Here is a 24,745-nt window from a genome sequence, read left to right as displayed (position 1 = left end):
TAGGAGGTTCAATTGCGCTGCATTGTCATGAGCTTGTTATAATTCTTGTCTTTGTTATTAATTGCTCTAGAACGAAGTTCATAGCAATTATTGTAAACATGTGTGTCTTTTTATGCAAATTTTTCGCTTGATAATTTTGCGGTTTTCATCTAGAACATTCTTTGACTTCTCAAGTGACTCTTTCGTTCTTCATTTTTGAGTAATCTCGATTGCTCCGAAGTAAAGCGTGTTGCTATTATAAAATCGGTTGCAGAATAGAAGAGGTAAGTGAGTTGTAGCGCAGTGGTTAGTGTGGTTAGTGTATGTGGCTGTGGATCGGGAGGTCAGTGGTTGGAATCACGGCTGGGGAAAATTTTTTTGCACCCATCAAGAAAAATTGATCTGAATTAAATTGCCTCGCCTGTCGTTCAAGAGCAATTCTTCCGACAGTTGTCATTTTTTGTTTAACTGATCTTTAACGAAGTTAATAGCAATTATCGCAAACATATTGGTCTTTTTTATGCAAATTTTTTGCTTGACTATTTTGCGCTTTTCTTCTAGAACATTCTGTAACTTCTCGAGTGACTTTTTCACGCTTTCGTTCTTCATTTTTGAGTGATCTCTTTTGCTCTCACTCTTGTTGCTAATAGAAATTTTGCGCGTGTCGTTCGGGAGCAATTATTCCGACATCTAGTCAGTTTATGTTACAATATGCTACCAAAAATCCACGAAAAACACAATTTTGCTCTGTTATCATTTGTGCCAAAAAATGATTGATTTGTGCTTAGCCGTGAAAAAAAATCATAAGGTTTTGAAATTTTAAACAATATTTTATTTCCATTTTTTGCCGCATACAGAGAGAAGACGGTTAAGAATTTTTGTTCTTTTATTGGTTGTCAAGTTTTTGCTATTCAAAAGTTCATTTTTGATGAGAAAAAAACAAGAGTAAATCAATTTAAAGTCATTATCTAGCAAATCGTACATGCAAACTAATAAAGCCATTCCCTTCTAGCAAAGTGAGCATGTCCGTTTTTTGGAGAAATTGAACACAATTTCTTCAAATAAAGATCAGAAAATTTGAGTTTGAACAAGTCATCGCGTGTATTTTGAGTTTCAATTTAATTAGATGGCCAAAAAAATTTTGCTAGACCTTCGAACAAGCTAAAATTTCTAGTTTATCAAAGATTGTGAGCAATTGTTAAAAGAAAGTGATTGAGAGGTTCTGAAATGTTAATCAGATAGTCCCGGTGAATCGGAAATTTATGGGCAATTCAAAAGCAACTATTACGAATGCAGACAGTTCTCTGGCAAAATTTTGAAAAAAAAATGTCGAAAATTTAAATAGTTAGAAACTTGTCTGAAAACTGTACAAACTGTCGGCTAGATTTTTTTTAAAAAACTGAAGGCGTGCTGACTAGTTGCAAGAGAATTAAATTTTTACTCACATTTTCGTAAGAATTTTTTTTTGCGGTTTTTAAAAACTCTTTAGGTGTATGCTGCTCTTTGATTCCATAGTGTAACTTATAAATGTTATAACTTCGAGCTGATAATTTTTCTCGAGGTTAAACCAAACTTTCATCTGATTCCTCAGTTTTCCTGAAAAAAAACTTCTTGCTCCGTTTTTAGGTTCCAGCGTCAGAGTGCAAAGAGAGTTCTGGATACGATTCTGGACATGCAACCCAAGGACAGTTCTGGCACTGGAGGAGAGACGAGAGAGACTGTGGTGTACAGAATGTCCCAAGATCTGATGTCTAAGTGTCCCCCCGAATACAACCCACATGAGGTAAATAAATCACGCTAGTAAATTTTCCCGACAAAAACCGACGATAACTAGACATGTTAATCGCTAAAAATACATTTCATACAAACTCAGGAACAACAGGGTCGCAATGATTTTAATGTAAACAGATCTTCACTCTAAATAATGCATAGGTAAATTCACCTGAACAGTGTGCAGGCAAGGCCATGTGCAGGTAAAAGTTACCTGCACAATTTTCCTCAAAATTGCATACATTTACACCTTTCAGGTAAATAACCTGCAAAAGGATATTTTTATGTTTTATTGGATAAATATGAAGCAAAAATGCACAGAAAAATTGCATCTTGAGAAATAATTTTGTAATTCATGTTTTTGTACAGGAAAATTGTTTTCATAAAGTGGAAATAAATGCACATGGTTCAGGTAAATTTACCTGTACGTTATTAAGAGTGTTAGGTTATTAATAGTTCACTTCGGTCTCAACCTATTTAACATTATACCTCACTAGGGCTGTCTATGTTCATTCCTCTATGAAAATCTCTGATTGCTGTTTTTGTTTAGGTTAAAGAGCGACTGATAAAGATGGGACGAGAGCAACCGATGAACATCTTTTTGAGACAGGAAGTTGACAGAATGAACAGAGTGATCAAAGCTGTCAGGTCCACTCTCGCAGATCTCAAACTCGCAATCGAGGGAACCATCATCATGAACGAGGTGTGAACATCATCAGAAAACAATGCACTGTACTCGTTTATATGGACAATTTATCGAATGGAAAGAGACTCGAAATTTTCAATATTTAACTGATTCCATTAAATCTCTTTATTAATAGCCGCACAGCGATAGCTGGGGCTATTATTGGCCTTCTCTTGGTTTTTATTACGACTCGAAGAGGAGTATTGGTTTTCTTAAGGTTTTTACGACTCGAAGAGGAGTATTGGTTTTCTTAAGGTTTTTTTTTTTTTTTACCGGAAGTACTATTCGTTCAGACGCTGTTTTGACCTAAAAGCGAAAGTGAGAAAAATTGCCGTGTGAACTAAGTTTTTCTGAGCGAGAGAAGTTTTTTGATCATGCGCTGCGTTTAGTGAATAATTTTTTGACTTTGAAAAGTAATTTTTGAGTGAATGGCACATATAGATAACCGTTTTTAGCCGTTTTGTCGTCTAAGTGGCCCATTTTTTGCTTGTAATTTGGTTTCTTTGTAGAAATGATTTTCATTCGATGCTATATTGAAATGTAAACCTTGGAAATTAATAGCATAGTGTTTTGCAGAGCCTGAAAACGCGTTTCAAGTTCAAAATTGGCATCAATTTCTTGATTTTTTAATTAATTTTTGGCTTTTTTCCTATTATTTTCTTCATTTTTGGATCTTTTAGCCGTATTTTTGTCAAAAATCAGTCAATATGACAACTTCCTGTTTAGATACTCAATGCCTCTTTCTACCTCGATGTAATTTTGTTTTATAAAATTGTACAAATGCTAATCCGATTTTGGTAGTTTTTTTTCCTATTTTTCTTAGTTTTTTGTCTGTATATTGGTTTTAATTACTAGAAATAGTACTTTTGTGCAACATGAGGGGCTTTAATTTCGTTTCAATAAAAACGTCAATAATTTTTTAGCGTTAAGTTTTTTGAAAACAGTTAAAAATTTTTCTTTAAATGCAGTTCTAAAAATTTTTTGAACATTTTTTTGCAAAATGTTTCAATGTATCGTATGTTTGATCTCTGCTTTTTCTTTTTTTGATCTGTTCAGGGGGATAGATTTTTGTCTCGGAGGACTCGTTGTCTTTTCTATGTCTCGAATGCTGAAAAATGAAATGGTGTTAGTTTTTCTTGTTTTTTTTTTAATTTGATTTTTAAACTTTCAAAATTTTTAAACTTGATTTGAACTTTTAAAAATCAAAAATTAGTCTTTTTACGGTGTTTCTTACATTGTGTTCGTATTGTTCACATTCTAGCTTGTATCATTCTAGCTTTCTCCTGGCACCTTATTTATACTGGTTATATTGATTTCAGTTATTGACAAATTGGATGATTTCGGCTTTTTGTTAGATTTTCGTCATTTCTTTGGGTTGCAATTGATTTCATTCAACATAAGGCAGTACTAAGAGTTTTACTAGAAAGCCTCTTTCAGAATTTCCACTTTTATTGTATTTTTTGGACGATCTTGTTCTTAAACGATTTTTTGCCTTTAAATATTACTCTGTTGCTTTTCTATGATTATTTTAATTTTTGAATTAGTTTGAAATCATGTTGTCTAGCATATATACAACAAGAAAAAAGTATATGTTGTTTTTGTCTTAATTGGAGTGATGAGAAATCTAACTGTAGTAGTTTTCTGATTCTTAACTTTGAGCATTATTTTTTTGAAAATTTTAATTAAGTTTCTATTTTAATTTAGTTTTAATTTATTTTCTATTTTAATTTAGTTTTAATTTAGTTTCTATTTTAATTTAGTTTTAATTTAGTTTCTATTTTAATTTAGTTTTAATTTAGTTTAATTTTATTTTAATGTAGTTATTTTTATCTGCCGTTTGCTTTAGCGATCTTTTTGAGATTAGAATCATGAATTATTTGAGGGCAGTTGATAGCCCTGTCAGTTTTTTGAGACTATCAGTGTTTTGACTATCCTAATTATTTTGCATTTAACCTTATCAAACGTTTTCAATAATAAATATTTTTGCGGCATTTTGTTTCTCTTGGTGACAGTGGTTTAAATTTCACCAATTTTTAGATCAGACCGGGGGGTGGGGGGGGGGGGGGTAATGAGCATATGGTTGAGGTTATTAAAGAAGGTAATGGTTTCATCTGCAATTAGGGTTTTGTCAAGGTTTTACGCTTCGAGTCGCTTCCGGAATTCTTCCGGCTATGTTTTTTTTTACCGGAAGTACTATTCGTTCAGACGATGTTTTGACCTAAAAGGGAAAGCGAGTAAAATTTCAGTGTGAACTAATTTTTTCTGAGCGAGAGAAGTTTTTTGATCATGCGCTGCGTTTAGTGAATGGCTTTTTGACATTGAAAAGTAGTTTTTGACTGAATGGCACATATAGATAACCGTTTTTAGCCGTTTTGTCGTCTAAGTGGCCCATTTTTTGCTTGTAATTTGGTTTTTTGTAGAAATAATTTTTAATCGATGCTATGTTGAAATGTAAACCCCGGAAATTGATAGCACAGTATTTTGCATAGCCTGAAATTGCGTTTCAAATATTTTTTTGATTTTTTAGTTAATTTTTGGCTTTTTTTTTCTATTAATTTCTTCAATTTTGGATTTTTTAGCTGTTTTTTGTATAAAAATCACTTAATATGGCAACTTCCCTTTGATAATTCATATACTCAATGCCTCTTTCTACCTCGATGTAATTTTGTTTCATAAAATTGTACATTTGCTACTCCGATTTTCGTAGTTTTTTGTAATTTTTTTTCAGTATTTTGTTTGTATTTTGCTTTTAATTACTGGAAATAGTGTTTTGGGGAACATGAGGGACTTTAATTTCGTTTCAATAAAATTTCAATCATTTTTTGGTGTTAAGTTTTTGAAAAAACAGATAAATTTTTTTCATAAATGCAGTCTTAAATATTTTTTGACCACTTTTTTGCAAAATGTTTCATTGTTTCGTATGTCTGAATTCTGCTTTTTCTTGTTTTATTCTGTTCAGCAAGTTGGATCTCTGTCTCGAATGACTCGTTGTCTTTTCTATGTCTCGAATGCTGATCAATGAAATGTACTCGTTTTTCTTCATTTTTTAAATTTGATTTTTAACTTTCAAAAATCAAGAATTGGTCTTTTTGTTACGGTATTCCTAACATTGTGTCCATATTCTTCACATTCTCGTTTGTATCATTCTAGTTTTGTCCTGGCACCTACTTTTGTATTCGTTATATTGATTTTTTCAGTTGTTATAAATTGAATGAATTCAGCTTTTTCTTAGATCTTGGTTTCTTCGGTTTTCAATTGATTTAATTCAAAATAAGGCAGTACTGGGAGTTTGCTAGAAAGTCTTTTCCAACATTTCGACTTATTGCTGTTCATTGCAATTTTATTCCGGGCTTGGTATTGTTTTTAGACGATTGTTTGCCTTTGAATATTATTCTGTTGCTTTTGTTTTTCTTTGATTAATTTAATTTTTGAATTAGTATGAAATCATGTTGTCTAGAATATATACTTTAAGGAAGAATCATGTATTATTTTTGTCCTAATTGCCGTGATTAGAAATCTAATTGTAGTGGTTCTCTGATTCTTAAGTTTGAGCACTCTTTTTTGAATAATTTTGACTTTCCTGTCTTTTTTGAAAAGTTTTTATCTGCCGTTTGCTTTCGCGATCTTTTTGAGATTAGAATCATTAATTATCTGAGGGAAATTGATGGCCCTGTCAGCTTTGTCAGGCTATCAGTTTTTCGACCATCCTAAAAATTTCAGACTTTTTAACGTTACCAAACGTTTTCAATAATAAAGTTTTGCTGCATTTTCTTTCTCTTGGTGACAGTGGTTTAATTTTCACCGATTTTTAGATCAGAGCCGCGGAGGTAAGGAGTTAATGGTTTAATACAAAAGGTAATGGCTTCAGCTTTTTGTGAAGGTTTGGTGCTTCGAGTCGCTTCCGGAATTCTTCCGGCTATGTTTTTTTTTATTTCGTCGTCATGATTTTTGTTACGACCATATGACGTCACAGCCACTTTTTGTTCATTCGTTCATGCAATTTCAACTGAATTTCATGTGTGACGTCATTTTTCGCTCTTAGTGGAGCGAGTTTTTTTGTTCATGTGCGTGATTAAATTTTTGGTCACACTTGACTTACTCACTCTCAAAAATAACTTCCTCACTTTAAAATTGACTTTTATTTACTTTAATTCAAAGAGATAAGGTCAAATGGGTGTGTGTCACTCTAAATGAAGGATATTTGAGATCAGCTAATAGAGGCAGCAATAACTTATACAGATTTTTAATCAAAATATAACAGGTCAGCCTTCAATGAAAAGATGAATTTTTTGGTCTGTCTTTTTTACTGTCTTTTTTAAACTGCCGATCTACGAATCTATTGCGGCTATTTTCTGGCAATCTGCCAGCTATTTTTCCATTATTCACATAGAAACAAATGGATGGCTAATTGTATTGCAAAAATAGACTAGTGAAACGAAACTTGAAAACATGGACAGTAAGAGCGTATTCGTGTTGAATCAACTTGAATGAAATATTAACAACTTGACATTGGAAGGAATCTTAATAAACCATTATTATTCTGAGAAGTTCGGAGCGAGATTATACGAAGAATTGACGAAAATTAATTAAGAATGGCAAAACAGGTCAAGTTATTGACAAAAACTTTAACGAAAATGGCCTGGGTCACCAAAACGATTACTTCTTTTTTTACTAAGCCTACTTCATATTTTCGACTGAAGTTAACCAATACGGGCAAAATCAGTACCCAAAGTAACTTGTAATTTTCTGTTGGTAAGAAAATAACCCTATTCCATAAATCGTTGTTTGAAAATTGTCGGTATGTTCGGTTTCAGTTAAGCAAATCGATGAAAGCCCTTGCGTTTTTTTCTTCAGTATCGTCGGTATGTTCGTTTTTCAAACGTAAGAAATCGTCGGTAGTTTTATTGTCTTATTTTTTTGTGAAATTATTGCCTGTAGAACCTCCGTGATGCTCTGGACAGTCTGTTCGATGGTCGGATTCCTTCAACTTGGGTCAAGATATCCTGGCAGACTTCCTCTCTCGGGTTCTGGTTCAGTGACCTGCAGCAGAGGAACGAACAGTTCAGGAGCTGGGTGTTCGAGGGCAGACCGATGCTCTTTTGGATGACTGGGTTTTTCAACCCACAAGGGTTCCTCACGGCAATGAGACAGGTGGGTGGAATAAAATTGCCTAATTGCTAGTTTCATCTGCTCTTTTTTAAATGATAGCCAATATTTAACGGTTTCAAGACAAAATACACAATGCCAATATACCCAAATGTGGCAAAATACCCAAAATATACCCAATATTTTATCCTAATGTTGAAATTACAAGAACGATTATATAGCATAATATTCGGCTAATTAATGTATTTGGCAAGGCCCACGGAACTGTGAGATTTGATATGAAAATATCACAACCAAAAATGGGATTAAATTTACCGCTTAATTATGAGAAAGCATGCTTGTAATGCGGACTACTAATTTGTAATTGTATTATTGAACCAAAATCAAAGTGAATCAATTTGGTATTTTGGCATCGGGTATTTTGTCAGGTAACCATATTTAACTATATAAAAAAAACTTGTCTTTTACATCATAGGAAGTCACACGTGCTCACAAGGGGTGGGCACTTGACAACGTGAGTCTGACAAACGATGTCCTGAAAGACTCGACCGACCTCAAACCCCCCGCTGAAGGGGTGTACATAACCGGACTTTTTATCGAGGGTGCCGGGTGGGACAAGAAAAATTGTCGCCTCACAGAAGCCAAGCCCAAAATCCTAACCGAACAAATGCCAGTTATGCATTTGAATGCCAACATTATCCAGAACCGGGACCCGAGGTTGTATTCCTGTCCGGTTTACAAGAAGCAGAGACGAACTGATTTGAACTTTATAACTGCGGTTGATTTGAGGACTGGGGTCAATCAGGGGCCAGATTACTGGACGCTAAGAGGGGTGGCGTTGCTGTGCGACATCAATTAATCGCTTCACAATCGGCACAACTTAATTCCTGCGTCGTTTGAGTTCAAATAAAAGTGTCTGAACAACTTTGATGAAAATAATAAACGTAATATAACTTTAAACATTGACAAATAAACCTGATTAGAAGAAAAAAGATGGATCTGTTTTTTTTATAGCCCTCCACCCCAAAAAAGATATGGTTGCATACTATTTGCAGACCGCACTACCACGTTCCATATTCTATGATTTACTATGCAATGGTGCATTATCTGGGGGGGGGGGATTAAACGTAAATCTAAATTAAATCTAAATTAAATCTGTAGTTGGAGGTGGCGCAAACAGAAACAGGATCTGTAACGGCGGGGGGGGGGGGGGGGGGGGGGCAAAAAAAGAACTGATCCGAAAAATGCATAAACGCACATGATGTGAAATAGTTAGACGACTATTCAAAGACTGAAAACTAGAGACATACAACTTAGACCAACTTAAAGTGTGAACTGAGAGGACGGTGTACTGTAAATTGAAGACTGTAAATTATAAAATTATAAATGTGTGAATAATTGTGAATAAATTGTAATTAATCATTCACTTCTTGTTCCGACCCCTCTTGAGGGGGAAGAAACTATATACTCAAACGGGTTTTTTTTTGTTCAGTCAATTTTGGCCGATCGATATATTCATCGTACAGAGTTGAGACTGGTATCATTAGAAAGCTTGTCCAGCGTAGAATATGGAATTAAAAAGATTTTTTAAATTTTCGTATTTTACAGGGAGTTATCGAGGTTTAAATTTTGAGAAAATAGTGTGAATTCCGGCGAGATTTTATTCACTTTTTCTGGAATTTTTGGATAAAACTTCGCCACTTTTGCTAAAATTTGTTAATTTTTTTTGAAAGTGTTGTGTTGATTTCTATTTATAAAAACCAAAAAAAAGCACAAGAATATTGTAGGCCATTTTTTATTTTTTTTTTCGTCAAAAATTCTGGCTAAATATTTCAAAATTAAGACTTTTTCTTCAAAAATAACACGAAATAAGTTCCTTTAGTTCATTTTGATTAAATTTACAAGAAGTACAGACCCAAACACCACAAACGCATTTTTTGTAGACTCAAAAAGGGGGCTTTTTGTAATTCAAATTCGTTGAGAGTACTCTGTAATTAAAACTTAGCCGTTTTTTGCTAAATTTCTTCGTTCATTATCAAACACGCAGCATCTATTTTTGATTTTTTAACTAACAAAAAACCAATATCTATAACATTCGAATTCGAATAATTAAGTGTTCTTAAAGAACAAACAGCATTAGCAGGGCTAGTTTTGGACCAATCATGGACTGGTATAATCCAAATATAATTCGGATTGTAAACAGTCGGTCTTTTTTTATAAAAAAAATTCAATCTCGTCTACAATAATTAAATAACAGAAAATTTCAAAAAAAGATCACTAATGATAGTTCCAGTTGGGTTCCTAATTAGATCCCAATTTTTATATCTAGTTGATTACTTCAAAGCTTATGGTTGTTTTGACTTTTAAAAGTATTTGATTTTCAAACAAATAATGACTTATTGAACTTTTGCAACTACTGCTCTCTTTCATTGGTCAACTTGTAGCTTATTATCCGCAATGAAAGAATGCTTATTTTTCTTTTGAAATCCAATTCGATTTTTGTGGTTTTACGCCGCAACTTATGGCTACTGGCTTTGATTCAACTAGATTTCAAATTTTCTTAATTTTTAGGTATTTGCTCAATTTTCACGTTTTCTAGATTTGTCACTTTATCACGTTATTATAGCTCATACATCACATTTTTGGCTTTCACAAGAAGGCAAAATTGATAATATTAAATTGCTTGAAGATATAGATTATGATTTTAACGGCTTCAACACTACTTTCTCGAAAAATTTAAATGATTTTTTTTAAATTGTCTTTAACTGCCGTTTTTACTTTGTTTTTTTAGTCGTATGAAATTTTACTGTACAATGACCCGGTTTCCTTGCCTCTTCATGGAAGAATAGACGAGACAATATTCTGATCTTTGTAGATAGCTGATAGCTTTCACGACTATGAAAACAATTGCTTTCCAAATTAAAAAAAAAACACTTTTTAGCTTCGCAATTTTGTTCCATTTATTGTGTGGTTGTTATCTAATCTAGTTAATTACAGGCCAATTATGACATTATTGTTGTCAAAGGAAGATTTCAAAAGGGGCTCAGTGTCACACAATCTAATGATTTTAAAGAATTCGTTGACTTTACTGGCTTCGACACGAAAGAAAATAGGTTAATTATTTATTTTTGTCATGTTTGACGTTCTTTTTGTAGACATAAGAGAAATTCTGGATAATTGAAATTTTCATGGGCTTCCTTCGGAAGAATATACGAACCTAATTACATTTTTTATTCTGTAATTAATGGTTTTCATGTCTTTGGAAATATTTTTTTTCGAAAAAAAATTATAGTATTACGTATTTTTGCGTTTGTTTTCCATTTTTGTCTACTTGTTACCTAGCTTCATTAATAAGAGGTCCCATAATACATTATGGATGGTTACAGGAAAAGCAATTGAACACATTTTGATGGCCATAGCATGGCTTTACGGTTTCGAAAGCGTTTTCTGCCAAGTTTTATTTGATTTTTTGTTTGTTGTCTATATGTTCGTTTTGTAACCGCGTAAAAAATTGAATACCGGCAGCTCTAGATTCCTTCTATAGAACCATTGGTAATCGTACAACTAAAGGATATTTTATTTGATTTCTAATGGTTTTCATTATTTTGATATTTATTGTTTAAAAAAAATAACCGAATTTTTCAATTTTACTGTTTTTATTCTTTATTGTCTAATCGTTACCAAGCCTTTTTATTGATTACTCCCATATCCTTTCAGTTGAATTACCAGTTATTTTGTTTAATATCAGTTTTATCTGACGGTATTTTGACTTTGTTATTAAGTTTTGTTTTTTGAAACGGACATGAAGTTTTTGATGTAATTAATTTTTGTTGTTGCTGTTGTCTGATTTTGCTGTTCGTCTTGACTCGCTTTCTTAATATTTGCACATCTCATCAATCTAAAGCGCTATATTTACTCCACAGCAGTTATTTTTTTGGAGACTTTCTTTTCGTTCATATAGTAATTTTTTTTAAATACTTGAATTTTTGGGTTTTTCTATGTTCCTCATTTGGTAGACAATCAAGCCTAAGTTGTGAATGAGCGGGGTCGGAACCTTATGTGCGATCGCACATTGACGAGTCGCCTTGTTAATATCAATTCTTGCTAACCCAGGTCGAGGTGCCCAGGTCGAAGTGACCTATGATCAGAACATCTTATAGCACGCACACAGGCACGGTGCTCTCAAATTACATTGTCTCAAAAAGTCTTTGAGCGGTCTTTAGTCTGGATAATAGTCTGAAACTTCTCTGGCCAGAGGTCAATTCGTTCTGGGATTGCCTGACCGGAATCGAACGACTAGTCTAATAAGGTTGGCTTTCAAGCGCACTTTAACCTGAACAGAGGAGACCTTAGAACGCATGATAGTCTGATACGAGGACGTTTTGAACACACCATAGTCTTATCAGAGGACATTTCGGACGCATCATTTTCTAGTCAAAGGCATTTTCGATCGCTAGAAAAAAAGATTAGAGGTAAAATACTGTCAAAAAAATCACAATTTGAACTAACAAACAACTTTTCCGGATTTTTCAGAATAATAGCTGGTGTTCCCCTCTTTTCTCATCGGGGCTGGGGACCGGCAATGGGGGAGTTCCAAAATAATACGAAAAGAAGAACTGAGCTTTCCGCCAGGAAAAGAAGACAAGAGAGTTTTCTCCAAAACAAACGAAACCATTATAATTATCTTTTGTAACTTTTAAATTAACATTATCTTTATCCAAAAAACGGAAAGTTGCGTTTAAAAATACACGTGTTTTAAAATTTTTCGCTATCAGCAACAAAACTGAATTGTAAACGAAACCGTTTAAAGATTATAAAAACTGCCTAATAACGTGCATATTAAATTAAATAAAACTGCTTGATAACTCTAAGAAACTAAATGAAAAGCAGGTATTTCAATACGCCACAGAACCTACACTTTTTTGATATTTTGGGCCTTTCGGAAACTTCTCTTCGTTTTGTTGATTCATTTTCTGCCTTCATTCTCGTTTTTAGTTGTCTGATTTTAGTTGGTGTTTGTGCGCGAAGAAAGAAGTTGCTGAGCTTTACAGTCCAGATGTTGCTGTTCTATGTAGAAATTGTGGATGTAGTTCTTCCAGTTGTTGCGCTGTTTGATGTTTATTATTGTATATCTATTTACGTTTGGATGGTTTTCGCTATTGTTTGTTTTTTTAAATCTAATTTAAATCTGTAGTTGGAATCAAACAGAAGCAGGATCTGTAACGGCGGGGGGCACAAAAAGAGCTGATCCGAAAAATGCATATAAGCACATAATGTGAAAAATTTAGACGACTATTCAAAGACTAAAAACAGAGACATACAATTTAGACCAACTAAAAAAGAGTACAGTGTACTGTAAATTGAAGACTGTAAATTATAAAATTATAAATGTGTGATTAATTGTGAATAAATTGTAATTAATCATTCACTTCTTAATACCAATTCTTGCTAACCCAGGTCGAGGTGCCCAGGTCGAGGTGCCCAGGCCGAAGTGACCTATGATCAGAACATCTTAGAGCACGCACACAGGCACGGTGCTCTCAAATTACATTGTCTCAAAAATCCTTTGAGCGGTCTTTAGTCTGGATAATGGTCTGAAACTTCTCTGGTCAGAGGTCACTTCGTTCTGGGATTGCCTGACCGGAATCGAACGACTAGTCTAATAAGGGTGGCTTTCAAGCGCACTTTAACCTGAACAGAGGAGACCTTAGAACGCACGATAGTCTTATCAGAGGACATTTCGGACGCATCATTTTCTAGTCAAAGGCAGTTTCGATCGCTAGAAAATAAAATTAGAGGTTAAATACTGTCAAAATATCACAAGTTGAAATAACAAACAACTTTTCCGGATTTTTCGGAATAATAGCTGGTGTTCCCCTCCTTTCTCATCTGGGCTGTGGACCGGCAATGGCGGAGTTACAAAATAATAACTATAGGAGAAATGAGCCTTCGGCCAGTTAAAAGAGACACAAGAGTTTTCTCCGAAACAAACTAAACCATTATATTTTTCTTTTGAAATTTCTAAATTAATATTATCTTTATCCAAAAACGGAAAGTTGCGTTTGAAAATTCACGTGTTTTAAAACTTCTCGCCACTAGTGAACAAACTGCATTGTAAACGAAACTGTGTAAAGATTAAGTAAAACTGCCCAATAACGTGCTTAATAAATGAAATAAAACTGCTTGATAACTCTAAGAAATTGAATGTACTCTTCCATCCTGCTTGGCACTTCTATTATGTATTGTGGTTCATCAACTCCGTTAAAATAATTTGAACTCAATGCCATTATAAGTTAATTTTTCACATAATTAATGTTCTGCTTTCAACAAAGATTATTCCATGGCTGTCACAGTGATTTCAAATCAGATTTCATCCTTAGCAGAAATTTTACATCAAAACCAAATTTTCTCCCATACACTGCGATCCGATGCAACTTGAGCAAACGGTCGCCTAAACAAAGTTCATCAAATGGTTTGTGCCAATGTTGACAGTTTGGTCTAATCAGTGTCAGCATCTATATTTACGATGGTCTGAGAGAACATTGGTTTTCGAGCCCACACTAGTCTGATCAGAGGTCATTTCTGTCCGGGATGGTGTGATCAGAGACAACTTCGGTCTGGATATCAACCTGCGATATTCTACAAATAAGGGAGCCAATTCACAAACTAAACTATTGCCATCGTAAATTAATTTTGAAAATAGGGTATTTCAAAACGCATGTCGTACTTTTTTAAATTAACGTCGGCTTCGCCACGCGAAGACAGACTTTCAATTTGTGATTGGATTTTGCTAGGCGAGATGTTTTACTAATTTCTACGCTTGATTTTGCGGAGCGGAATCAGAGAGATTAAGGCGAATGATTGAATTGAGAATTAGGAAGAATGAATTGAAGTGATTGTCAGCAAATGAAATCAGGTGACCAGACGTGTCTGATCACGAGGCAGGAATTAACAATCAACTGAATTAAAAGCAAATTAAAAGCGGGAAACGTGAAATAATATCTAAAGATAAATGAAGGATGAAGGGCAAAATGAAATGAGAGCTATATTATGATCAAATTTTTCTGCACTAAACAAAAAAGATGATTAACAATACTGGCACAGTTATCACAACCCCACAAAACATACAGTTTTGTTTTTTTTTGCTATTTTGGGCGTTTTGGAAACTGCGTTAAGGTAATCGTTGAACAAGTTTCAAAATTAAGAATTTTAGAATAACCACATTATGCGTGATTAATGTTGATTTCGGCCTTTCGTCTGATTTATTTCTCATCCACAGTTTATAAAACCCTTTTCGTAAGAACGGAAAAATACGAGTTCGACTCTAATTTTGTGACAAGATATAGCTAAGGAGCTTAATTTACACTTGACACTTTAAGCAACATTAACAATCTTGATATTTCTTCGAGAGGTTATGAAAAGGGGAGCAGTTTTCGACCATTGATTTGAGCGCCTATGTTGGGTTTGTTTTTTGGGTGTCCTTGTTTTTAGCATCTCTGCTCTTTTGCCTGAGAGCTGTTCCCGTTACCTTACTTTAATACAAATTGAACATTATTTTTTCATCCATTTATATTATTAAAAAATTAACTCGTTTCATATATTATATGATGATGAACAGTATCTATCATTGTGGAAAACTTCTCTTTGTGGGAGGACTATAGAGAAAGATCTGGAATGTTATTAAATATTACAGCGTTCATTGTCCTGTCAACAACAATCAACAAAAACAATAATAGGAATAATGAAATTCTGAACAAAATTAATTTACTGAGGAAGAAATAATTGCGCGTAAAAATATTATTAAACAGTCAAAACTTAAACAAATTTAGACAATCAGACAAACTAGTTCATATACGGCAAGATAGCGCACATCGTCCTTGCACATAGCACATCGATAGCACATCGTCCTTGCAAAAAATTTAAAGACAAAAAATTAAAAAGGAGAAAAACGTAAAGCATTACAATGAAAAGTATTTGTTAAAAGGAATTAAGTTCAACCGCTATAACATTCTATTCATTCTATTGTGAAAATAATAATTCAGCGCTAATACTGAACTAGTGAAATCAATGAAATGATAATAATAAAGAACTTTTATTAAAAACAATTAACTTGGTTATCAAAACGGTGGTTTTCAATACAACAGATCAACAGTTTATGAATCTCATTTCATCGGCATTTTATATTTTTCACATGAAAAAATGTATATTTTTATTCTCCCCACTTTGTTCCGGTAAGAATAAAAATACTAGAACTGCACATTGATAAGGCTCCCATTTGTTGCAATCGTTTTGGCGACTCATCATTAAAGGACCAATCTGGACTCTTCTTATTCTGAATTGGATAAATCTGGCCAAAAAGAGCGTGTCAAAATCATTGAGGCAGACCCCTTGATCATATCTGTCGACAATGATTGCAACAGTACTGGATCAACCATCTCCCCTCCGAGCCGTCGAGCACCCAAAAAGTAAAATAGCCTACTAGGGAGCCCGTGGCAGCAACATTTCCGCTGATCCCCGAACAGCGGTGATTCACAAAGATTGCATTAGTTTACAGAAAGCTACAGACAACCCCTGTGCTTGGAAGGAACGATTGTCACTTAACACAGCCAACCGCTTGAGTGTTTTCTTGAAGGTTGCCGATATCCCGCCAAGGACTTCAATAGCAAGGGGAACAAATGTGATTCCTATTTTTGCGCATTTATCGTCGTGGAGACAATATTTTCTAAACTAATTCTAAACTCATTTGGTGCCATATGAAGCCCAAGAGCTGGAATGGGGGAGCAGACAACCAAGCTCCAACATGTCGAACAGACAATGAGAGAAGTCGGGCGGATTCTCTCTCACGAGATAGATTCTCTTTGAGACCATGCAACTTTTCATTATCAAGAGCATGCTGAATCGTCTTTTGCGAGAGGTTTAAAATGTCCGGTTGTACTATACTGGAATAAAGATCCTGAAACACTTGGTAGTTTTTTGGGCTTTCATCGGCTATTTTCGAAACAAGATCTTCAGAGGAGAGAACAGAACCAACGTATGATGCTTTATACTGGTCTTGGCATTGGCGAACACCCAACTCTGAAAGAGTTATGGGTATGGTTGCTTGGGTCCAGGATTTTTCTGGAAGAACAGTTCCAAGGATATTCTCAAGTTTCTCGCACTGTTGGGCATCAAATTCTTTTAGGGATTTAATAACTGGCTTTGTGGGCGTTTGACAACGCAAAGAATACATCATTTGGGGGACCCAATACAGTGGCATAGGATACCTAGGGCGCACTGAGGGTCACCAAGATAATCCATGGAGGAAGAATGGAGAGATGAGAATGGAATTTGCATCTTGGAGAATGGAATTTGCATCCATGGCTAAACTTTTAGCTATTAGCCACTTGCTTAGAAATGCTTTTTTATAATGATTTATGCTTAAGAATCTCAAGCTCAAAAAGACCAAGTGAATGTGATAATATCGTTTGAAATTATGAATATTTGGTTTCAGCACGTTGTTAATTATCATTGTTTTCCTCATATTGCTCGGATTGCATTGAAGGTCATTGTATCAAAGGTCATTGTAAATCGTAACATACCAGACTCCTTGAATTGGTTCAATTTACTATTGTACCAATGAAACTGGTTTTTTTGGTTTTGTGGTCAATTGCGTTAAATAGTATTTCTCAACAACTCATCAAAAGTTTATTAATATTCTTTAAAATCAATCAGTTCTTGTTTGCCAGTTGTCTACAGTTGTAATTTGCATTTCCTTGCTGTCGTTCCTCGTCTCTATCCTCTGTTGTTCGTTCTTCGTCTGTGTCTTCTTCCCTCTCAGATCTTAATGACCGCATGCCAAAATCGTTTTTCATTAACAAGACAAGCTTGTTGACAGGTTGTATAAATAGTTCAGATGTTTTCAATTCAACAACTCGAACTATTTTATCATTTCCATCAAAGACCTTTGTTATTTGTCCCATTGGCCACACAGTGGGTGGTGTGTTCTCTTCCTTAATTATTACTACATCATTGATGTCAATATTTGTTTGTCCCGTTTGCCATTTTTTCCGTTGTTTTAATTTTGACAAATATTCTGTTGACCACTTCTTCCAAAACTCTCCGATAAGATGGTCCATCCTCTTCTTCTGTCGTGTCAAAGAAATTGTTTCTTTTCCTGTTGTTTTTGGTTCAGGCAATGCTGTGATTGGTCGTCCTATTAAAAAGTGTCCTGGTGTAAGTGCTAAGTCATCATTGGGATCATTTGAAACGGGGGTAATAGGCCTTGAATTTAAAATTGCTTCAATTTGTGCCAACAGTGTTGTGAAATTTTCAAAAAACAGTTTTGTTTTTCCAATGCTGCGGTACATGTGGCGTTTCAAGGATTTGGCAGCGGCCTCCCATAGTCCTCCAAAATTTGGTGTTCTCGGCGGAATAGTAAGCCAAGTAATATTGTTCTCCTTGCCGAATGTTGATATCAAATCTTCAAACTCGTGAGTAGCTAAGGCTTGTCGAAATTCTAACTCTCCCTTGGTCCCAATGAAAGTTGTTGAGTTGTCGCTGTATATTTCGTCAGGAATACATCGACGAGATACAAATCTTTTAATGGCCGCAAGACAGTCGTCTTTGGTCAGAGACATAACTGGCTCTATGTGAACTCAATGAAATCATAGACATTGAGTTGAACGAGGATAAAATCTACCAATTCAATTTCTTTATAACAATTCAAAAAGCAAGCTGCGTGCATTTCCAAATTAAATGTTCTGACCCCACTTGTGGGGGAGGAATTATATACTCAAATGGGTTTTTTTGTTCAGACATTTTCGGCTGATCGATACATTCATCGCAGAGAATGTTTAGTGGTATCATTAAAAAGTTTGACCACGGTAGAAATCGAAGTTAAATTTTTTTGAATTTCGTTTTTTTTAAGTGTTATTGAGGTTTAAAATTTTGTGAGAACACTGCATGTTTGGTTCACTTTTTTCATTTTTATCCTAAATTGTGTTCGAAATGACATTTTATATCAAAAAATATTAGTTCAAAATTACAATTCACGCTACAAAATGCATCAATTTGGTGTTCCTAAAAGTCCTGGTCTCATAGGATTGTTTATTATCGAAAAAATTCGAGTTCTTTTCCAGAGCTGCTTTTTGAGAAATCTTTTTATTTTTTTGTTTTTTTAATTCACTTAGAAAATTTTCACCTTTCACATTGGGTTTCCGTTAATGACAAACCTCATTTAAAGTCCAATGATGACCAATGAAAAGAATAAAAGTTTTCAAGGAATCTCTCATATTTTTCGAATGTTCGTATTTTTTAATGAAATTTAATTTTTTTTGATTTATACAAAATTTTTGAAATTTTTTGATATAAGTTAATTGAATAAAAGTGCAATAGTGTTCCCAATGAGCATTAACTGAACTATATAATGTTTTGTTTGTGTGGACAACTAATGGCTGTTAAGATTTAAAAAACAATTTTTTGAACGTTAACAGATCTTAAAGTTATTTTTGTGAACTGTAAGTTAGTCTCAGTAATGACCCTTTGCTTTCAACTGCAACCAAAAAAATCTGGTTATCCGTTTTATCTTTTATTGGTTTTATGACTTCGATGCGGCGAGTTTTCAAATATTTTTTTTAATTTTTGAATATTTGTTCATAAGTTCCGGTTCCTTTCAAAAATTTATCGCATTATCCTGATATTGATGGTTCCCATGGGCTTAGACAAAATGTTGACTTAATCGCGGATCAGTTTTTTGGAGAAAAACTTCTCGCATTTTTCAACTGAAATTTTGGTTTTTGCCTGTATTTGTTATAGTTTTCATAGTCTAAAGATTTATTCTGATGTTTTCATGATAACTTAATAAAAATACACAGAAATATTGTCCCATCGAAGCATAACTTAGCGTATTTTTTGAATTCCGTTGAAAGCTATTGAATTTATTGGCGTTTATACTACGGTTTCTCTCAAAAATTTTGTGGTTTTATAAAATTTGTTCTTATTTCTTGATTTTTTGAAGTCGCATGTTAAAAAAAATTAGTGCTTTTGAAAAATTAATTGAAAAGAAAAACCATTTCACTGAAATATATATTTTTTGATCGCTTGGACACATTTCTCTCATTTTTCTTAATTTGCTGTTTTCGCTGTTTTTCTTTATTGTTTATCTAGTCGCAAAATGCTGAGAATTCTCATAAGCTTCTAATCGAGCGTTGAAGGAATGATATTATTCTTTGTAGTGAGTTCTTAGCGAATAGTCCTGAAGTTTATTCGTTTTCAAAAAAATTTTTTTTTGTTTTCGTTGTTCTTTTTGTCAACTTGTAACTTATTCTCGTCATGTGAAGGATACAACGAATTGTTTGTAATTCAAAAATTAAAGTGTCTATTACTATGATGTAAAGAAAGATGTTTTGTTTGCTGGACAAAATGTGTTTTCGAAAATTTTCTGCGAGTGGTCAAAATTTGTGTTTTTTCTCTTCACTTAGCACATTCGAGTAAAAGCAGAGCCCAATTGTTTTCAAATGAGGTCCAATTTATTTATTCCTTCAGCGCATTTTTTAAGCTGAATTAGTATAGATTACATTTGGAGCAAAAACAATATTCAGATAATAGCTAACGGTTTTAATGGCTTCGATAATTTGTGTTCTCTTAACAAACTGTGATTTTTTGAGTTTTTCTGCATCTTTACTCCGTTTCTATGGCTTAGTCTAATCAAAGACAATTCCTATCAGTTTCGTGAGTAGATTTCAATATTTTCATCAAGAACTTTTGTTAAAAGTTAATGATTTTTGCAACTTTTGATTTTCTTTATTTAAAAAAAAGTTGATTGATCCTTGAATTTCGCCTGATTATTTCTTCTTTTACTTGTTACCTAGTCTCATTAAGGAAAAATTCCATCTGCTTTATAGTTAAGCTAAAACATAATTTGTCCAGTTTAAGTCTGATTGCATTTGACGTTGTTTACTAGGTGCTCTTAAACTTAGATTTTCAGTTTTTGTCTCTACTTTTTAGTTCTGCTTATTTTGTTTGTTTTCTTGTAGTATTTTCATTGGCAGTTATCGTGAACGCTGTAATGAGGCATGACATCATTTAATTTAATTAGGAGTTTGGGCGAGTAACGATTTTTTAAACTGAAGCATCTATATTTGATTACTCTTCATTTGGTTGACAATTCAGTCAAAAATGTAGATGAGCTTCTGTCGGAACGTCATGTGCAAACGAATATTAACAAGCTTCCTTGTTTAAGTATGTATTCGCAATTGAAATGCTCAATTGAAATGCAAGTGAGTTCTACGATCACATTAAAAGCGAACAAGAGTTCATGTGATTTGAAACAAAAGTTTTGAAAGTAAAATTGTTTTGCTTCACCTAATTTTGATTTTGTTTGCGTCCCAATCTGGCATAGAAATCTCTTGCGTTAACATTAATTTGAACAAAGATATGTTTTGCACTCATATGCAGCACGATTATCTGCCCCAGGGGCTGGCGTGGTGTAAGACGTATAACTGAGTTTGATTTTACCTGTTTTAATCTTTTGCGGGCTGGAAGTCAAAAAAAATACTTTTTAAAATATTAATTGAACGGTTTGGCCTAGCACCTACAGTCTAGCATATAGCTCTAAAATTAAAACACGGAGCGTTCTTGCGCTAAAATTAAATAAGCTGTTTTGATGTCTCATATTGGGGATCACTGTTCCTTCCACTGAGAGGACTGTACCCCCTGCGTAAAAATTTTCAATTGCTCTCACATTAAAAAAGAACCAGATTTTCTGTAATTTTTTTTACCAAAGTTTGATAGTAAAAATGTTTTGCTTCGCTTAATTTTGATTTTGTTTGTATCCCATTTCAGTATCAAAATTTCTTGCGTGCATAGTCATTGTTATAATTTGGAAATAGTGCGCGTTCAATCCTGGTTTTTGGGATGTTTTACTGACTTAAAGACCAAAGATGACGGTAATGGAGATGCAGGATGATTAAATTGTTCGTTTCGTATCGCTTATACCACCAAAAAAATTTTCCAGCTCGCATTAAATGCTCTGCTAAACCAATTTGGTGAATACGTAGTTGAAGAATGGTGGTTTCTGGCTCCTCTGCGAAGCGTACTTTTTGTCGTTATTAATGTCCGAACAAAATTTTCTCGACTTTGGCTTAATCGTCGCTTTTAGTTTTCGGATGTGGTTCCTCTAAAGTTGATGCGCAGTTTGATGTTCGATACTGTGAAGCAACTTGCGTTTTAGAAACATAATGCGTTTAAAGCTTTTTGGCGTTGTTTTGTACAGACGTTTTAGATCTGTTTGTGGACGCCTACTTGTATGTCGCGCCATTTTTTCTGTTCGGATTTGGCTCGACGCCTGAATAGGTTTTTTTAAAACATTTGAGTGAATTATGAATCGAGATACGCAGTTATTAGTTTCACAGCTAATATTTTTCTAAGCATCTACTTGGGCCTTGTATATCTGCCTCTTCAGTGTCAGGATTGCTTCTCTACGCTGTTTCCATACACTGTGTGCCACTGATACCGCGTCGATAACTTGAAAAGTGAACGAATTTTTTATGAGTTAAATTTAATGTTTGTATCAGAACTAATGATATTAAGTAGATTGAATGGTTGTCTGAGAAAATGAGCTTCGTTTGTATTTCTTCATTTGCAAAAGAGGGCAAATTCAATTAGTATATTGCATCGTAAGATAATCTTAGTCGACTTTATTAACTCGTTGACATGCCATTAGTTATCAGTTTAAAGTCGTAATCCAAGTTTGGAATCACAGCAACACTCGGATTAATGTCCCCTCGCCACTCTGATGATGACCTATTATGTGAATCAAAATCCGCGCAATCGGGTTTTCAATTGGATTAGTAGAACCCACACATTCGGGTTTTCAGGTGGAATAAAAAACCCACACAATAGCTTTTTCACTTGGGATACTTTAACTGGTGGAATAAGGATTCAAAGATTGGCTCGCGTTTCGTTTGCATTACGTTTACGTTTGCAAATACGTAACTGGTGCACGGGGTGAAAGCAAGGAGTCAATTGAATAGCTTTTATGTGCAAGTTTCATTCACTCCATACAAAACCAAGTCATCTATGGTCATTTTCTGTTGCATCAATTTTATTTAAGTTGTTATTTTGCAGAAGCCTTATAGTTTTTGTGCGTGTTGTATTAGAGAGAGAATTAGATTCAATCAACGTTTTAAATGCCGAAACAGATTATGTAACATGAAATTAGAGACGTCTATATCAGATATATCTAAGTTGGTGAAACACTATGTAACATGAATTGAGACTGTATGCACTAGAGAAATAGCAGGAAAACTAGAGAAATAGTTTTTAAAATGTTAATTGAATCTTTTTCTTTAGCAACTACAGTCTAGCATATAGCTCTTAATTTTAAACAAGGAGCGTTCTTGCTTTAAATTTAAATAAGCTGATACGATGTCTCATATTGGGAATCACTGTTACATCCATTGAGAGGACCATACCCCCTGCGCAAATAGTTTTCAATTGCTCTCTTACAAAGTTTGTAGCAATCATTCATCCTGTGGTTTAATTTTTTTAAGTAATGTCAAATGATTGTTAAGAGTAATCCGTAAACTCCCAATACGTCTCAAGTCTTTGTGTAAAATTCTTTTCCTCATAAAATGTTAGCTTGGCTACGTTCTGCTTATTCGGCAAACTCGTTCTTAGTCGTTGTTAATTTCTGTTTCTGCGATAAATTCCGAATTTCGAAATTACAAATTTTGTGTGCTTTTGAACTGGAAGAATCAGAACCAAAAAAAAATTCCGGACCGATTTTTGCTCTAGAACACGTAGTGCTGCATTTTAGCGACGATGGTGATTTTTTTTGAGCCAATGAGATTAATGAAGAAAATAACCAATTTTCGATTTCGTATTTGATGTCTAGATTCCGCCAAAACAACCGTTCACGATAATATTTGCATGCATCTGGCAATCATTCGCTAATGATCTTATATTGAAAGAGAGATATATCTCTCCATCTACTGCTGCAAAACCTAAACTACAACAAAAACAACAGCTTCGCTACACTATCTTGACCTTCTATTTACTCTATGGATTTCAGTTGATTTAGTTAAACCACAAGCTTGCCTTTTTACAATCTATTTGCAAAGGTTTCTGTTAAACAGAAAATTTCTGCAGAACTTATATTGGCATGGAAGTTTTTAACCCGTTGTCCATGATATATCCTAAGAAAGCCAAGAAAGCCTCCAAATACTATGAGGCAACTAAAAATCTAATATCTGAGAAACGTAAATTGCAAAAGGAAGAATTTATTTAGGTTATACTTTCGTATTTGTTCACGGGGGACAAGGCCGTCTAAAAAAGGAACTAAAAGCAAAAAGTAACAAAAATGTCCGAAGCAAACACGACCCACTCGGATGGAGTAACATATCAGAACTTTTTTCCGACAACTAATAGCAAAATCTGGATCTGAAGTGTTTGGAAAAACTTGTGAACAAAAACGCAGTTGGCAGAAGGCACAAGCTTTGCTATTTCCGATTGTTTATGGGAAATTGCTCTATCAATAGCGAATCCCAATTTCCATCAGAGTACAGGAACATTAGGGGCGCATACCCACGACCTTATTTATTTTGAAGTAAACACTTTAATGAAAAATCAACAAAAATGGTAAAAAAAATTATGTTCTCTATCAAACACAACAGCTATCAACTAACAAACATTCTAACTAAATCATCATTATAGAAACCAATGTTTTTGTCTCTCTTATTGGGCGCCTCTGAATGGTTTGAATCAAGCGTTCTAATGTTGGAATTTTTCAAGACGTGGCCCTAGAGTGGCGGCTAAGTGACAAAATAATCTTTGATCCAATCTTGCTAGTTGCAGTCAATTTGTTGCTTTCCGCCATGTCATCTCAAATTCTAGACATACTAGAACTATCATTATCAAAGATCTACAGGAAGATAAGCAACTCAAGTTACATGGGATGCAGCGTAAATTAAATAGTCCATGATCTGCGATTTCGATCTTGTTAAATCAGAACTGAAAAACAATGGATTTTTTCTGCTTCATGACCTTTAGCGGACATTTAATTTTTTTGAGCCAAAGGGATTAATGCAGCGAATAATCTTTATTTTCATGGCATCTTTATATGTCTAGAAACAGCCAAGACAACCCGTGCACGGGACTGCTTGTATGCTTCCGACAAACGTTAGGGTCCTCGTGGCGCCTAATGATCAAATAGGGAGAGAGAAAAAT

At 34.1% G+C, this 24,745-nt stretch overlaps 2 protein-coding genes across 2 annotated transcripts in view; one reads left to right on the top strand and one right to left on the bottom strand.

Moving 5' to 3' along the window:
* Positions 1 to 8,603, top strand: part of LOC142337957 (dynein axonemal heavy chain 5-like) — a 428,573-nt gene extending 419,970 nt beyond the window's left edge. The window contains exons 62-65 of the mRNA XM_075387590.1: positions 1,606 to 1,762; positions 2,300 to 2,452; positions 7,373 to 7,585; positions 8,016 to 8,603. Of these exons, the coding sequence (XP_075243705.1) occupies positions 1,606 to 1,762; positions 2,300 to 2,452; positions 7,373 to 7,585; positions 8,016 to 8,399 (907 nt within the window). The 3' untranslated portion in view covers positions 8,400 to 8,603. The remainder of the gene's footprint in view (positions 1 to 1,605; positions 1,763 to 2,299; positions 2,453 to 7,372; positions 7,586 to 8,015) is intronic.
* An 8,644-nt stretch (positions 8,604 to 17,247) lies between these two features.
* Positions 17,248 to 18,156, bottom strand: LOC142337956 (uncharacterized). The gene has a single exon (XM_075387589.1). It carries the CDS (start codon positions 18,154 to 18,156, stop codon positions 17,248 to 17,250), a length of 909 nt encoding a protein of 302 aa, XP_075243704.1.
* Between the last annotated feature and the right edge of the window lie 6,589 nt (positions 18,157 to 24,745).

The sequence above is a fragment of the Convolutriloba macropyga genome, chromosome 4 (genome assembly GCF_964194025.1).
Source record: "Convolutriloba macropyga chromosome 4, txConMacr16.3, whole genome shotgun sequence".
Classification (NCBI taxonomy): domain Eukaryota; kingdom Metazoa; phylum Xenacoelomorpha; order Acoela; family Convolutidae; genus Convolutriloba; species Convolutriloba macropyga.
This window is presented reverse-complemented; position numbering and strand designations above follow the sequence as displayed.

Excerpts from the sequence above, each read along its gene's own strand:
- LOC142337956 (XM_075387589.1), bottom strand. The coding sequence starts at position 18,156 with ATGTCTCTGACCAAAGACGACTGTCTTGCGGCCATTAAAAGATTTGTA.